At 43.7% G+C, this 16,919-nt stretch overlaps 1 protein-coding gene across 8 annotated transcripts in view; it reads right to left on the reverse strand.

Annotated features, from left to right (window-relative positions):
• Positions 1 to 16,919, reverse strand: part of LOC110522086 (collagen alpha-1(XII) chain) — an 89,582-nt gene that overhangs the window by 11,941 nt on the left and 60,722 nt on the right. For all 8 annotated transcript variants that reach the window (XM_036975632.1, XM_036975631.1, XM_036975633.1 and 5 more), the window contains 16 exons: positions 16,729 to 16,858; positions 16,338 to 16,480; positions 15,481 to 15,610; positions 14,718 to 14,837; positions 14,134 to 14,286; positions 13,814 to 13,930; positions 10,547 to 10,699; positions 10,300 to 10,374; positions 9,348 to 9,487; positions 9,072 to 9,195; positions 8,640 to 8,783; positions 8,302 to 8,466; positions 8,131 to 8,169; positions 7,863 to 8,001; positions 5,899 to 6,041; positions 5,172 to 5,281 (listed from right to left, as the gene is read on the reverse strand). In XM_036975632.1, coding sequence (XP_036831527.1) covers positions 5,172 to 5,281; positions 5,899 to 6,041; positions 7,863 to 8,001; positions 8,131 to 8,169; positions 8,302 to 8,466; positions 8,640 to 8,783; positions 9,072 to 9,195; positions 9,348 to 9,487; positions 10,300 to 10,374; positions 10,547 to 10,699; positions 13,814 to 13,930; positions 14,134 to 14,286; positions 14,718 to 14,837; positions 15,481 to 15,610; positions 16,338 to 16,480; positions 16,729 to 16,858 — 2,025 coding nt within the window. The remainder of the gene's footprint in view (positions 1 to 5,171; positions 5,282 to 5,898; positions 6,042 to 7,862; positions 8,002 to 8,130; positions 8,170 to 8,301; positions 8,467 to 8,639; positions 8,784 to 9,071; positions 9,196 to 9,347; positions 9,488 to 10,299; positions 10,375 to 10,546; positions 10,700 to 13,813; positions 13,931 to 14,133; positions 14,287 to 14,717; positions 14,838 to 15,480; positions 15,611 to 16,337; positions 16,481 to 16,728; positions 16,859 to 16,919) is intronic.

Consider the following 16,919-nt stretch of genomic DNA (forward strand, 5'->3'; position numbering starts at 1 on the left):
TCATATCATCAGTAAGATTGAGCGAGTGTGGTAGAACACAGTTAGGCAATGCCGGATCAGCTGTTTTGCTTGCCTACTGATTTACAGAGCACCGCCATCCAATCATCTGTCTCGTTTACTTTGCGGTGATGGGTTTAAAGTGATGTGGTGCACACCAAGGATGAGTCTTTCCACCACTGTGTTTCACAGAGTCAATGTACACACTGCGTTGCTAGTCCTGACTCAGATCGACCTCACCACATTTTCTGATGATGTTTTGTGGCGCGGCATAGTGCTCCCTTTTCACCCTTTCCCTATATTGCCAAGCTTTGAGAGGCTAGCTGCTGTTCTGGGGAGTTCAGCTGTAGCCCAGTAACCACATTCTTACTGAGCATGCAAAATGATACTGTACAGTACCGAGCCATGGAGTCAGCCCCAGAGGTTTGACAACCACACACTGTTTAATTCATTGTGGTCGACAAATGTACAGCTATGTTTAGCCGACCACGAGCAGAGGAAACTCGTATCTCAGGATTCTTCTCGGAGAGCATGCAGACAGACAGCGGAGCACGCTTCGTAATTTATGGAAACTGTGAGTCTATTTTGGACAGCAAGAGGGTAAATAAGGCAACGGTACTGTGAGAAAGCAACTCGGCTCAAGGAAATGACATCATCATCAGCGCTCTAGCGTGAAGAAGAAATGCAGCACCTCTAGGAATGCTCTACACAGCCTCAGACTGTCTCCAGTTTAAGACCTTGGGCTGAGCCATTCAGAAACAGCAATACAACAAATCTCACCTTGTCGCCCATCAATAATCAGACACACAAAACCTTAAACTCTAAGAAAAGGGATACTAAGATGCTATCGTAACCCCAAAAAATGTTGTGTGCAGCAGGCAGGACCGTAAAGATGGCATTCCCGGTGAGCTCACTGATGTGACATCCAAGTTACAGATGTCGGAGTTTCCCTTGACCTCTGGTCAGTGACTGGGACAGATTATACAGCTCCTCCCAGACCTTCTACTATCATATGACCATATCCTCTCTCTCTCTCTCTGACATGACCATCACCTAACATGTATTAGCCTTTTCATTCACAAGTCTTGGGTGTTCTCTATCCATTTGGTCTACATATGGTTTGCGTTTTGCTCACTGACTCAAGCTTCCATGAAATCCATATGCCTTTATTTGAGTATTTGGTACAATATGCATTAGGTTGTTATTGTATTATCCAAACACAAGACAGTGGTTTTAGATAACGAATTAAAATGTTTGATACTTTCAGCATGATGAAAAGCAGAGTCCATACTGTCAGGGTATGTCAACACTCATTTATCATCTTTGTGGATATTTAAACGAACTCCAAAACGGCTATTAATCATGGTTTAAGAAACTGCTTTAGAGTTTGATTCCTGAGGGTCTGCTAAACCTACTATATGCTTACCGTAATCTTAGTTGAAAGAAAGGGTTACTGGCGAGAGAACAAAGCATTCAAACTGTCATCAGAAACAGGCAAATAGAGATGGTTTATACCAGGGGTTTTCAAACTGGGTTACAGACTGTCTGCATATTGCACCAAATGGGCACTGAACGGGGTCCGCAATTTTTATTTTTTTGCTAGCTGCAACATAACACCATGGATAACATTTTTATTTCTCTGCATCCAATATGAAGGAAGTTAAAGGTAGTTTCTAGCTAGCTTTAGCGCACTGACTGGAAGTCTACAGGAACAGTTAGCATGCTGGCTGTTCCTGTTCATCAACATTTCAAACTACCCCTTTAATATGGAGAAAATTACATATTTTTTTCTGTATAGAAAATTCTTAGGCTTATTTCCTGCAATTCTACACATTTTGTCATGGAGTGCAAAGAAAATGTTGCTATTTTAAAGCAAATTTTCTCGCATGTGTATTCATGATATATTTGAGTGACTAAAAATTACAACAATATCTATGGGCTAACAAAACTAAATAAAAAAACTATTCCTAGATCTGGACACTTCTGACAAATTATAAATAGCTCTCTAAGGTATGTAATGACTAACAGGACAAGAGGAACTGATGATGTCCTACCCAATTTGGAAATTGCCCCTTGTGCATTCTACTACTACAACTTTCAAGAGTAAGTTTAATACAGAATCGGTGACCCGTCCTCGTGCTCACCTCATTAGCATGAGGTTGTAAGAAACCCCAAAAAAGCCCAGGATATGGGCAGAAAGCTTAAATTCTTGTTAATTTAACTGCACTGTCCAATTTACAGTAGCTATTACAATGAAATAATACCATGCTATTGTTTGAGGAGAATGCACAATTATGAACTTGAAAATGTATGAATAAACCAACTAGGCACATTTGGGCAGTCTTGATACAACATTTTAAATAGATATGCAGTAGTTCATTGGATCAGTCTAAAACTTTGCACATACACTGCTGCCATCTAGTGGCCAAAGTCTAAATTGCGCCTGGGCTAGAATGATTCATTATGGCATTTCTCTTGCATTTCAAAGATGGTACAAAAAAAACACTTTTTAAAAAAGTATTATCTTTTACCAGATCTAATGTGTTATATTCTCCTACATTAATTTCACATTTCCACAAATTTCAAAGTGTTTCCTTTCAAATGGTATCAAGAATATGCATATCCTTGCTTCAGGTCCTGAGCTACAGGCAGTTAGATTTGGGTATGTCATTTTAGGTGAAAATTGAAAAAAAGGGGCTGATCCTTAAGTGGATTTATTAAAGCTGCCCCCACTGCCGACCCATAAAATATATTAAACAATGTATATATTTTTAGAATACCGTCTTTGAAAACTAACAATCAAATAAAAGCTTGACAGTCAGGGAGAGAAACAAATAACTGCATTCAGGGCATATGGCTATTGATTTTGTTCTAATGTTTGAGGATTTTTTTTCAGTACAATTTTCTCTAAACCTCCAAGATACCTTTATCTATCTAGCTAATAGACTATGTTTGAGTTTACACTTCCTCTTCCAATGAACTGTGGGGAGGTCAAAATAATGAAACTGTCTACCAAATCGGTTCATTCTAAAATGTTGATTACTTTTATTTGCCATTATCATTCATCATTCATTCATTCGATTGTATTTTTTACTAAGATATGATGGGGGTTCCTGGGTCGCCGGTTTGCCTGGGCAGGGGTCCCTGGGTAAGAAAAGTTTGAAAACAAGTGGCTTATACAATAGTAGCAGTGAGGATTTTTTTTACTGACTGATATAATGGAATTGTATTTTGACCCAATATACACACAGGAGGTTCCCAATTTCTTCAGTGGAGCACATCTGTTAAACCTATTTTAGGGAATTTTGTATCATCGGCGGTAACTAAGACCTTTCAAACGCTGAATTAGCAATTTCCTGACTGCTTAGGTCGAGGTAAATCAGCCTTGCGGTGAAGCAGTGCAACCCGGCTGTTTAAAAGCCCATAGCCCTCCTCACCACACAACACTCTCCTAAACCTGCCAGAGTTGGCTAAGAAAACAAACCAGGACATCAATCAAATAAGGGAGTGAGAGTCTGGGTTCAAGCTAGCCCATCTAAATTGTGTTTGTTTATGCTGCATATTCTGGCAGCAGGGAGAGAAGAGTGGGTTCTATAAGTCACCAGTTCTGTAACTGACACGGTCATCTACTTCTTAAAAATACATTATGCATCCTGCAAAGGAAAGTTTCAACCGCTACACTGACTGAGGGAAATTACAAGTGAAAAGCGCTTACCCTACTCAATCCCTACTCATTACTGTCTGTCTGTGAGTCTGTCACTGTAAGAAGTGTGGTTGAGGTCCTGTCCCCAAGTGGGAGCTGGAAATTTCCTAGCTTGCGTTCCAAATGGCACCCTATTCCTTACACTTGATTTACATTTTTTTTAAATTTAACTAGGCAAGTCAGTTAAGAACAAATTCTTAGAGCACTACTTTTGAGCCCAGCTGGACAACACTGGGAGAGATAGTGCATACATAACCATGCTGGAAGACTGGGACAGATACAGCATACATAACCATGCTGGGAGGTAAACCGCAGAACAGAGTCGCCGCCCCTACAGCAACGGCGAGAATTCCCCTGCGGTCGGCTACCAGAGGCAACAGAGGCAAGGCTTGCATCCAACATCCAGGCAGAGAAACGGCAGCAGAGCCAAAAATGGGATAGCGATAGAGAAAGAGAGAGAAAGAGAGAGCGAGCGAGAGAAAGAGAGAGCGAGCGAGAGAAAGGCAGGCAGAAAAACCTCCCCCCAGCCTGGCATTCCACTGCCTCTCTGATGTAATTATTTAATAGTTATAGCAGTGACCCAATATTTTCCAGACTAGCACGCCAAGCAGCGACTAGCAGTACATTTTAATGGTCTCCGCAAAAGGACTTATAGATTCTAGTGAATGTTTGTGATAGCGTTGTTAAATGACTATGTCCACAGCCCCTATGAGCACACGGCTCTGACCTTATGGTAAATGGAAACTCTAGTAAATACCAGCGGGAAGTACTTCCATATAGCTCTTAATGCACAGAGTATACACAGACTGCCTATGGTTAATCTTTAATGGTCTCCCTCCCTCAGGCTACAACTTAATGCGCTAATCCAAGAGATCCAAGAGATCAAATATGCCAACAGAGTCTGATTTCTCTGCCCCACTTAGTCCAGTTTCTCCCGGGAAACCAACAGCCATCGAATTAGAGCCCAATGTGGAGTTGGAGCTGGACCAAACATGACCACTTCAGTTTAGCATGAACCAGTCATTTGATTGGCTTCAAAGTCCAAACAAACGGGTAAAAGATCAATGGCCACTTCTATCGCTTGATTACTTTGAGAGGCTTTGATTACCATCAATAACGTCAATCTATGCGTCATGTAACATTGGGGTTTATACAACTTACAGCCAAAGACCATCTGTTTGCATGAGCAGACACTGTTCTGCAGAACACATGTCTGTAGCTGTACCGGGAGGTACACCTCCTGTAATATACAATGCATTAGGAATGCCAGGTATCCCTTCTCATTATCTGTGTATCCTCAGGACATGCAATCTGACAGCAAGAAGAAAGGAGACAAGTGTGATTGACGTGCCATACCTCAAGTCCAGTCGCCAGGCCCCTTGAATGTTCCATAATCTGGCCATTAACTTCACTACACCCAGTATATTCCTCCAATCCCAACAGTCACACAGACAGGCAAGTCAAGGTTTACCTTGTGGAAGCTTCCATGGAAGATTCTCTTCACTTGATCATTGTCGAATGTGACCCTCTGGATCTCCCCCCTCGTATCCTTGTTATAATACGAAATTGTTTGGCTGGAAGCTGAATAGAGAAAAACGAGTTTGAGGAGAGAAAAGAAAGAGGTTACAGATAGCTCTCCAACGTCGTATTAGGACTTGGTGTCATGCAAAGCTCCTAAACTAGAAACAGGACTCCAATACCATTGTCATCAACGGGCAGTGTATCATAAAGCAGATATGCTTTGTGAAAGCTGCATCACAAACAACATGGCCGGGGCTTTATAAACGCCAGCTGAAGATAGCTTATACAGGATGTTGGAACCGGAGGAGGGTGAGTGTGGTTACTGAGGGAGACCAAAGCAGCCCTGGGCTCTGGAGCCCATTATGATCCCTTCACTGCTCCCATGAGAGAACATCAGACAGAACAACATCAATCTATCTACAGCTGCTGGATATGATATCGCCTCCTCACACAACACTACTTCCTCCTTCCTCGATGGTTGTGTCACAAATGGCACCCTATTCCCCATGAAGTGTACTACTTTTTTTGAACCAGGGTACATATGGCTCCGGTCAAAAGTAGTGCACTATGTAGGGAGTAGGGGGTCATTTTGGGATGCAACACCAGTAACATCTTGTAGCCCTCATTGTAAAACCCTATGTACTCGACCCCTTCAAATCCGAGCTACAGAGCCTTACGATCAATGGTGACCCCGACTTCAGGCTTGTCGTCCTTGGTGGACACCTGCCAGATGTCAAAGGCCTCGTTGGGTGTGTCCGGGAGGAGACGGAACATCATGATGATGGTGTAGGAGTGAGGTAGTCCGTCTGGGTGGATCTCCCTGTTCAAACCCCCACACAACCCCAACAATAAGACTGACCATTAAAAAAAAAAAAGACAAAATACACAATAATCGATTCACCATTAATATACATGTGTACAGTATTACTCTATGCCTATAAACCACCGTGATGTGGCTGATGTTTTTCCATAGAGTCGCAAGCAGAGGTAAAACTCTGTGGCGGAAGGTTAAGCTGACTGGAGATATACAGTATTTGATAGGCCTACTGTGCGTGCGGCTGATAAAACGCTTAGAGATGTACGGTGTAGGGGATAGCCAGTGTAGTTGGATATCTCGGAGCTACGTGGGATGAGTGAACCCAGCAGCACGCCAGAACTTCAGATTGAGCTAGAACACTGCTATAGGCCAGTCCATATTCTGACATGTTGGGACCTGTTGGGTCAGCCAATTACAAGCGAATAAGCAGGACATCGTACATTAGTTGACCTAGTTTAGAGGGGAATGGGGTCTAACATTTTGTCTGAACATATTTGAGTATGACGTGTCATCTCCAAGTGCCAAACCAACATGAATACAGTTTTTACTGCATGGGAAAGGCCCACAAAAAAGGTAATGTTTAAACAAGTCATTTCTTAACACCTGCACTCCCTGCATTGACCTACATCTCCTCAGTCTTCCTGGATTCGAGCAGAGACAAGCTTTCAGAGTCTGAGACTATCATTATAATGTGCTGCAACTCAATTATCCCTTAAATCCATTAGCTCACAAAAGCAGTGCAGAAATACACTGCAAATGAGTGGATTCGGCTATTTCAGCCACACCCATTGCTGCCAGGTGTATAAAATCAAGCACACAGCCATGCAATCTCCATAGATCAATCAATCAATCACATGTATTTATAAAGCCCTTTTTACATCAGCCGATGTCACAAACAGACATTGACAGTAGAATGACACGTATTGAAGAGATCAGTGACTTTTAACGTGGCACAGTCATAGGATGCCACCTTTCCAACAAGTCAAGTTTGTCAAATTTCTGCCCTGCTAGAGCTACCCCGGTCAACTGTAAGTGCTGTTATTGTGAAGTGGCAATGTTTAGGAGCAACAATGGCTCAGCCTCGAAGTGGTAGGCCACACAAGCTCACAGAACGGGACCCCTCACTACAGAGTTCCAAACTGCCTCTGGAAGCAACATCAGCACAATAGCTGTTCGTCGGGAGCTTCATGAAATGGGTTTCCATGGCTGAGCAGCCACACACAAGCCTAAGATCACCATGCGCAATGTCAAGCGTCAGCTGGAGTGGTGTAAAGCTCGCCACCATTGGACTCGTTCTCTGAAGTGATGAATCACGCTTCACCATCTGGCAATCCGACTGACAAACCTGGGTTTGGCAGATGCCAGGAGAACGCTACCTGCCCGAATGCATAGTGCCAACTGTAAAGTTTGGTGGATGAGAAATAATGATCAGGGGCTGCTTTTCATGGTTCGGACTAGTTCCAGTGAAGGGAAATCTCAAAGCTACAGCATACAATGACATTCTAGATGATTCTGTGCTTCCAACTTTGTGGCAACAGTTTGGGGAAGGCCCGGTCCTGTTTCAGCATGACAATACCCATGTGCACAAAGCTTTGGTCCATACAGAAATGGTTTGTCAAGATCGGTGTGGAAGAACTTGACTGGCCTGCATAGATCCCTAATCTCAACCGCATCAAACACCTTTGGGATGAATTGGAACGCCGACTGCGAGCCAGGCCTAATCACCCAACATCAGTGCCCGACCTCAATAATGCTCTTGTGGTTGAATGAAACCTGGTGAACCTGGTGATTTTGTAATCCAAGACAATGGTATCGCCGACTCACGTGGTGGGCTGGGTCAGGAAGGAGTTCTTATGGAGTCTGTAGGCTGTGTAACTGTTGAAGGAACCAGGTTCCATAGACACTCCCTTGATATAACCATAGGTCGTCTCTGTCAGGTTGAACGCCTCCAGCATCCTGAAGCCTACAGCACAAGGTGAAGAACTCATTTTAAGTTCTAGAACTTCTCAAACCAATGAGGGAATGATGCATGCGGTTTCTGCAGACGGTTCTAATTTGGGATGTACATAAATAATAATCTGAGCATTTTTACCAGGCGATGTGAATCCATTCAGGTAGATCAGGGGACAAGCTGTGAAGATAATATCAAAGATTAGCAACAGTTCAATTTGTTTCTAGAATGTTATCTTGGGCGATAAATGAAATGGCTTACAGCTAAATACTATAAGTGGTATCCAAAATAACAAACAACAAAACAGCTTACATGACGTCGCTGTTTCGCAAATGAAGGTCACAAGGTTGTCTTGGATAGTTGCAAAGGCGTCAAAGTCGTCCACAACAAAGATGTGTCTGTCGCTTGGCTTGCTGCCAATGTTCTGCAGCTCAGCAAAATCCACATCGGCAACACCAACCACAAACACACTGTAACCTGGAGAAGGAGCCCATGCATTCTCAGAAAACCAACTGCACTATGTGCATGGGGTGATGCTAAAATGCTACAGATTGCTAATACCTCAATGACAACATTTACAAGCATTATGGGATACGACTGACAATGGGTTGACTTGAAGATTGCTGTGCAGCAAATTGAGTAACCCTTACCAGCATGCTGCAGCGTGGCAGCGTTTTTCTTCACCTCATCCTGAGAGCGACCGTCTGTGACAGCTACCACAACCTTGGGGACATTCCTCCTCATTCCATTTTCTGGGGCGAACACCTTCTCCTTGACATGCATCAAAGCAGCGCCTGATCAAGAACAAAGAAAGGTAGATTAATCAAGGTGATAGACAACAATGTATACTCAAAGGGTGGATATATGCCTGGCTCCGATGAAACATGTTGGTGTCCATTGCAAAGTCACTTTTACAACCAGAGACTAGTGTTGCATCCCAAATGGCATCCTATTCCCTTAATAGTACACTACTTTTGACCAGGGCCCATAAGGCCCTGGGCAAAAGAAGTGCACTATATAGGGAATAGGGGGGCATTTGGGAGACAACCTAGTTGGTGGAAGCTGGGTTTGGGGAGCCTCACCGGTCTTAGTGTTTCCTCCTCGGTACTGGATCAGCTGTAGAGCAGCGAGAGCGTTGCCCTTGTCCGAGTAAGAATTCAGCCTGAACTCTGTCTTTGCTTCGTCGCTGTACTGCACGAACGACACCTGTTTCCAAAGTAGAATGCATTACAAGGAGTTATAGTACGATTTCATACCGCACCTATTATTCTAAACAGTTCGCCAAGTTGACTAACAATTACAACTTGCTTTTTCCACTATTACAATGTGCTTTTCCCTCTATTTACAGCACTACACACCTGCATTCCTGTCGATCCGATGACGTCGAAGGCTCCAATCATGCTGAAGACGAACTGCACCACTTTCCGGAAACTGTCTTCTCCAATACTCCACGAGCCGTCAATAAGGAACACCACATCTGCCTTGGCACCTTTGCACACTGATGCAAAAGAAAAAGAACTCAGTGAACTGCTCTTAAAAGATTCCATGGCAGGCACCAGATTCTGGGCTGCCCGGAACACCAGGCCCGATAACAGAGAAAGGCATGATAATGAGAGTCGGCAACCTCAAAAATAAAAATAAAGTCTGCATGAATCTCACAAACAAAATCATTGAGAGAAAGAAATTACATAATGAAGCTATACATGGCAATTATTGGTTTAATTGATCACACTTTCCTGAAGAAAATGTTAAAAAAAACTAGGAACATTTGGTTACTATAAAGGCTTCGAGATAATGTCTGCCTGATGTGATAGAGCACTTTATTTTTGTATCTCTCGCAATCCCCTTCTTCCAAGTCAGAATCCATAAACAAGTTTTACACCAAACCTTATCAAACAAACAGCTTCTTTGGACTTTCTCAACACCTAGGTCAGTCATTAGTCAATGGGTGAGTTCCCATTGAAAACCCTGGAGGTTCTGTGTGGAGCATGTGGCGGCCATTACTTTAACACTGGCACCACTCTGATCCAGAGGAAATATCTCTGCAGGTCTCTGCTTCTGCCAAATAGTGAGATTTTGATGGCATTGCATGTTTTCTGAACCTGGCTTTTTATGACTCGCAACTAATCGCACTAAAACACACTCAAATGCAAATGTCGATGACTTTGCAGTTGACACCTTGTTTGGGCTCCAAGGAAGGCTTCAAATGTTCTATATAGCATTGGTGAATGTGGTGCCGTTTGGTGCTTTGGCAATATGGAGGTGATGGATACTGTATGTCGTAGTCATCATAGCGCCATTGGTTCTTACCTGCCCATGCAGGAGGAATGGTAGGTGGTGGTGGAGGAGTGGGGGGTGGCGTTGGGGCTTCAGTAGGTTTGACCACTTTGAGAAAGAGACAACAAAGTGTCAGTGAACATCAACAAAGAGATGACAAATTCGGATAGCACATCGGCACCACTTGTGTAAAAAGCTGAAGACTACTGAGGTAACTGCACTGACTGTAAGTCACTCTGGATAAGAGTGTGTGCTAAATGACTCAAATGTAAATACTCACATGTTCTCTCTTTGGCGCTGACTCCAGGGCCCTCGAGGTTAGGGGTCTGAACGAACACGGTGGCACTATAAAGAGCGTCAGGGGAGAGCCCCTTGAAGCAGTACTGGCTCTGAGCTGCAGTGATGGTGATCTCCTGCTGACCTTTACTGGAGGCTACACACAGATAAAACAAGGAGAAATATGAGACCTGTTGACACATGTTGAGAAGAGAAACATGTTGACATGTGTTGACTGCCGAGGCCGCCGCCTGAAACGTTGCTCCTCGTAAAAATCAGGGGTCTTCTCCGAGTACGAAAAGCAGAGTTAATGCCATTCAGCTGGGGCTATGACAGTGCTGCGGTAAGGCAAATAGATGTAATATCGGTGTTGTCACGCTACACATGTAATTCAATATGAATTGTTTTGGGGAAAATGGAGAACGTTTTCCAAAATGTGGTATTTTTTGTCAAATGAACCATGAGACCAAGACAATGGCCTTATAAGGGCAAATATCCCCTCAATCACTTCTCCTGGGCTGACCCCTTGCTGCTCAAGGTAGAAGACCAAGATTATTGCACAGAGATGTATGCTATGATCCTCATTCCTCAACCACATTCCACTTCAGTAACAAACACTTGGCATTCCAATACTGACTGGGAAGCTCAGTCTGTCTGGGAAGCATCTTTAAAAAGGTTGCTAGCTTTTCAAACCTTGGGGACTGTTTACTTTCGGTGAGTGTTCTCTATTCTCTACCACAGTTGTCTTTCTGACACAAGCAAAGCCTGCTTAAGTTTGGAAATATGTCACGGGTAGTGATTACCATGTTCATATTTAAATCCTTGAGATACTGCGTCTTGTTTTTAACAGTTTATACCTATACTGGAATTTTTTTTTTTTTTAAATAAAAAAAATCGGGAAACAAAATAATGATTGTTGTTATACCTAATAGTCTACCGCGTATCACGCACGGCATAATTAATATTATTATTTTTTACGATTTAATATGTATAATAATTGGTCTAACCTATTGGATCCTCCAAAATGAAACAAACTCTAGTAGGTTGAAGGAATTGTCCGTAGAGTTCCGAGGAGGATTGTGTCAAGGCACAGTTCTGGGGAAGGGTACCAAAAATGTCAGCATCATTAAAGGTCTCCAAGAACACAGTGGCCTCCATCAGTGGCAGGGACTGGGAGACTAGTCAGGATCGAGGGAAGGATGAACGGAGCAAAGTACAGAGAGATCCTTGATGAAAACCTTCTCCAGAGCGCGCAGGACCTCAGACTGGGGCGATATTTTCACCATCCAACAGCACAACGACCCTAAGCACACAGCCAAGACAACGCAGGAGCGGCTTCGGGACAAGTCTCTGAATGTCCTTGAGCGGCCCAGCCAGAGCCCGGAATGGAACCCGATCTAACATCTCTGGAGAGACTTGAAAATAGACGTGCAGCGACGCTCCCCATCCAACCTGACAGAGCTTGAGAGGATCTGCAGAGAAGAATGGGAGAAACTCCCCAAATACTGGTGTGCCAAGCTTGTAGCGTCATACCCAAGAAGACTCGAGGCTGTAATCGCTGCCAAAGGTGCTTCCACAAAGTACAGGGTAAGTAAAGGGTCTGAATACTTATGTAAAAGGCTGTAGCTTAACAAAATGAGGAAAAATTCAATGGGTCTGAATACTTTCCAAACGCACTGTATGTGGAAATAGCACTTTTCTATGTTTTGTAGTCAAAAAGATAGAGGAAGATAAATGTTTCCAATGACATCATCAACCAATTACTAGACAATTAGTAGGCAATGCCTCCTCATCATTGGTAAAAGCACATGATGGACACTGATTATGTCATTGGAAACATTTATCCTCTATCTTTCTTTCAACAAAACACAGAAATGTGACATTTTTACATATGTTGATGTTGGGATGGTGCTGGAGATGATGAATTTGAAGTTAAACATGTAAAACAGTTTAAGCACATTTCTCTGCTGTAAAACCGGAGTAGCCTATCAGAATGATTGAAAAAGGGACACCGGGAAAGCGCAGCCGCCAATTCGTTATTCGAGTGCAAACGGATGATAATGGCCCATTCTAAATCAAAACAAATGCAGCACATTAATAAAGACAAGATTACATTGAGAATAGTCTGATGAGTTGGAATATTTGCACTTGATGAGGGAACAGCTAGTGCAACAGAGCGCAAGCTTTTTGTTTGTGACTTTTTACAAATCACCAATGTAGTTGCATAGAGCAGCCCATATATGTTTGGATTTATAAGACATTCTGAAGTTTTGTGTCATTCACAACTAAAGTTGCCAAATAACTCTAAATCTAGCACTGTAGGACCTGTTTCAAATGGTCACTTTCACGCTCAACATAGCTCATATGCGCACTCGCTCGGGAATGGTAAAAGTTTACTATAAAATCATGTAATAAAAAATAATGGCACAGAATTTATGAGCATATCTTGTCTATTAAATGAACTAGCTTACAGCCTATGCTCCCATTGGCATGGCACCTAGCCAGATAACATACAGTAGGGCCAACTCATATTCTGCTCTTCTGAAATACATTTTCTCCATATCATAATGTTTCTTTAGACCTGCCTGAAAGAATTAATGGACGGTGATGGTGGATTTATTAAGACTTTGGAAAAAGTAGATGTTCCAAATCAGCAGCTTGTATGCGCAGAGGCATGGAGATGCTAAACATGTTTACGTTAATTAACGGTCAATTACCATGAGAACAGCAGTTATTTGCATGACAGTCCCCATCTGACAAAATGTCATGACAGTCGCCATCTGACACAATGTCATGACAGTCACAACCCTAGGTCTACATGTGAACATGGATTCAAAGGCCGACAGTAATAAAAAGGATGTCAACTTTTCAGACAGAGACAACTAACACTTGGTGGTCGGATGCTTTCGGAGCACGCCACATTGATGCATTCTCCTTCAAGAGATAAACACAGGGGCGGGCTGAGGATAAACAGTCGTGTGAATGTCTAGACCCAATCTCAACAGCCAGCACCGTACCATTCCAATGTTCTGGACACAGAGGAGGGTGTGGCTCTGATCAGTGGGGATCTATAGCATCTCTGACTAGTGACTGACTAACACCAACTACAGCATGTGTTGATGCTCCTTCTGAAGTCTCCTTTATGGCTTCAGACATTAGAAGAAGCATAAACTCACTTATAATGGAGCAATTCTTCAGGGTAGAAAAAGAGTCTCTCGTGTAGCCAAGCTTGAAAGGTGCGATCTGAAATGAACGTTTGGCTGAGACTTACGGTCCAGAGGGTTGAGCTTGATCCTGTAGGAGGTGGCAGCCCTGTGAGGACTCCACTTGACACAGAACTTGTCGAAGCCAACGTTGTAGGTCTCGAGGTTGGTGACGTTCAGGTAGACTGGAGCAGAACACAAGAAGACATTTCTCAGACTGACTTCAAGAACCGAGTCCCAAATTTGCACCCTATTCCCTACATAGTGCACTACTACAGACCAGGGCACATAGGCCTCCGGTCAAAAGTAATCCACTATATAGGGAGCCATTTGGGGATGGTTGACATTGATGCTTCAGAAAGATGATATTTGTAGATCAGATACATACGTGTTGTTCCTTGTCCTTCGAGGGCCCCGCTCATGCCAGCATCATACTGGGCAAACACTTTGACATCGTAGGTGGTGCCAGGGAGGAGGTTCTGGAGGGTGTATGAAGTCACGTCACCCACAAACACGTCCAAGCTCTTACTCTGATCTTCTTCTGCAGGCAAAAACAACACAACGGCTACATTAATAACAGCTACACTACAACACCATCTCTACCTTAATAACAGCTACACTACAACACAATCTCTACCTTAATAACAGCAACAGTACAACACAATCTCTACATTAATAACAGCTACACTACAACACAATCTCTACTTTAATAACAGCTACACCACAACACAATCTCAACTTTACTCATGAGGATAAGGAGAAGAGCAGACCAATCTAAACCTGAAATCATCTCATTTGAAATGTAAAGATGGCTCTTAGTTTCATGCAAATGATTCTGGGTCCTTACTTAGTCATTGCTGTCAAACACGGTATGACAAAACGTGACATTGTGAAGTGCTGTAACTTTTATTTCCCAAGCGTGTTATGGGTCCCTGCTCATGATTGCATGCACAGAGTCGGACGTCATCTCACCCGCAGGCGTGTAGACCAGCTTGTATCCGAGCACCGGAGACGGCGAAGGGTCCCAGGCAACACGGAAGCGGGTGTACCACTCATCCGAAACGCGCAGGTTCCTGGGCTCCAGCAGGCCAACTGTAACCAAGGCAGAGCAGAAACATGTCAACATTCAATCAGTCACAGCAATTACCCTCAACAGCAAGTAGGGCCATGACACCATTTCCAGTCTTGCTAGCCCTCAGTGCAGTAAGGCACCACATTACCATAGCACACAGCCCGGCCTGCTGCTAGACTACTGCTGTTTTTCCTCCTCCTGTGTTTATGAAGACTATTATGAGTAATACATGTGTTTAGATTGGATAGATTTTTCCATGGTCTTGCTGAGGGAGCTGGGCAGTGGATGGGTGGGTAGTCGGGTGCGGCGTAAGCTCCTCATTGGAGCGAGGCCCATCCAAACTGCCTAGCTGGCACAGTGGTGCCTCGGTCCAAGCCAAGACATAAAGTTTCTATTGTTTGTGTAACTCGGGACTAATGTTCGCCAGTCGTTGAGCTTTCCCAGTTGCTCTACTGTGAATTCCCCAATCCTCCGAACTCTTCAAACTGAAACATGTTGGAATCGGTTGGCTATTTTGTATGGCTCTTTAAAGTATTTTCCACTCCTGTGCACAGGTCTCACTCCCAGCTCATCAGGCTTGGAAATTATGTACAACTAGCTAGACCATTTGGTGTTCGGTATACCAGACTGAACACTTCCTGACCACTTTTCTAACCGCCTTACCTGTGCGTCCGGGCCCGTTCAGCGATCCCCCTGCTCCATCAGCATAGATGGCTTCCACAGTGATGTTGTAGGGAGTGTCAGGAAGCAGGTTCTGCAGGATGGCATTGTTTCTGTTGCCAGGGACAACGGTCTGTAAGGAAAAACACCAGAAAGAACTGTCAGTTCGTTCAAAAAACGTCTTCTCAACACACTTGACATAGTCCTTTCAGCTCCTAGCGGAGCACAGCGCCTCAACACACAAAGGAATGTAATTGCTAATGGAAGCTATGTGTCGCTGCTAGCCTAGCTCCTACGTCACTGCAGCATAGAGAAAACGGAGGTAACCAGGAGGCTAATAATGAAAGTTTCCTGTCCTCTTAAAAAAAAAAAAACATTGGACGGTTTAGCTCAAGTGACCTTTCATTTCAAATTCAGCATGCTAAAAGACTCCTTACATTTTTCTCTAGTTAAGTAGAGTTTGTTAACACAATAGTTACCTTGCTAGGTAGGGAGCAATGATGCAGCACAGCTGTGCTATCCTTAACTGGTGCTCATGTTTAAGTCATTAATAATAGACTGTAAGGTAACGTAATGTTTCCAGTGATAATGTTGATCTTAACGAGCATTTAATTCATCTTACTAATCAGCAATTAACTATTGCGAGTGATATGCCTTTGTATGCCTTCAGTGCTTTGGCAGTGGTAACATTATCACGTTGAACAGAAGGGTTAATGCTAGTGTATGGGATGTGTATTTGATTTGCCACTCAGCTACATATAAAACGAGACATGTTTAGGCCATAAACTCAACTCATCCCTCGAGTCAAACTCTAAGTCCTGTGCTACATGAACATTTGTTGAGAATGACTTTGAACTCACAAACTCAGTGATGGGGTCTCCTGTGGTGGGGGCGTAGGCTATCTTGTACTGCTGCACGGTTCCCTCAGCGTGGTCCCAGCCGATGGTCAGAGTGTTGGTGGTGGCATCGAACACCCGCAGGTTCCGAGGTCCAGCACGGGGCACTGCAACAACACTGGGTTACACTCACACACATGCACCTAGCAACCACCGCTACACCGTGTGTTTGTTGTATATAGCTACGTGTATGGGTGTGCGGACGTGCTTGAATGTAGACTACAGTATAAGCAAGTATGCCTGGAAGCGTGAGTAACACGATCATGAGCCGGTAGTATCAATGTAAACAAAAGTCGCATGAGTCAGTAGTACCAATGTATACAACAAAGTCAGATTGATTGGATTCAAGTCTCACATGTTTTGCCGTCTCCCTTCACCGGTGGTCCCTCCCCGTCGGCGTACAGAGCCAGGACGCTGACCGAGTACGGTGTGTCGGGAATGAGCGAATCCAAGAACGCGTTGTTGATGTTCCCCGGGACCAAGACCTTTGGCGAGGTCACAGGACATAGATCACAATGATGGCTTACAAGAGAGGAATCTTGGTGT

The sequence above is a fragment of the Oncorhynchus mykiss genome, chromosome 4 (genome assembly GCF_013265735.2).
Source record: "Oncorhynchus mykiss isolate Arlee chromosome 4, USDA_OmykA_1.1, whole genome shotgun sequence".
NCBI lineage: Eukaryota > Metazoa > Chordata > Actinopteri > Salmoniformes > Salmonidae > Oncorhynchus > Oncorhynchus mykiss.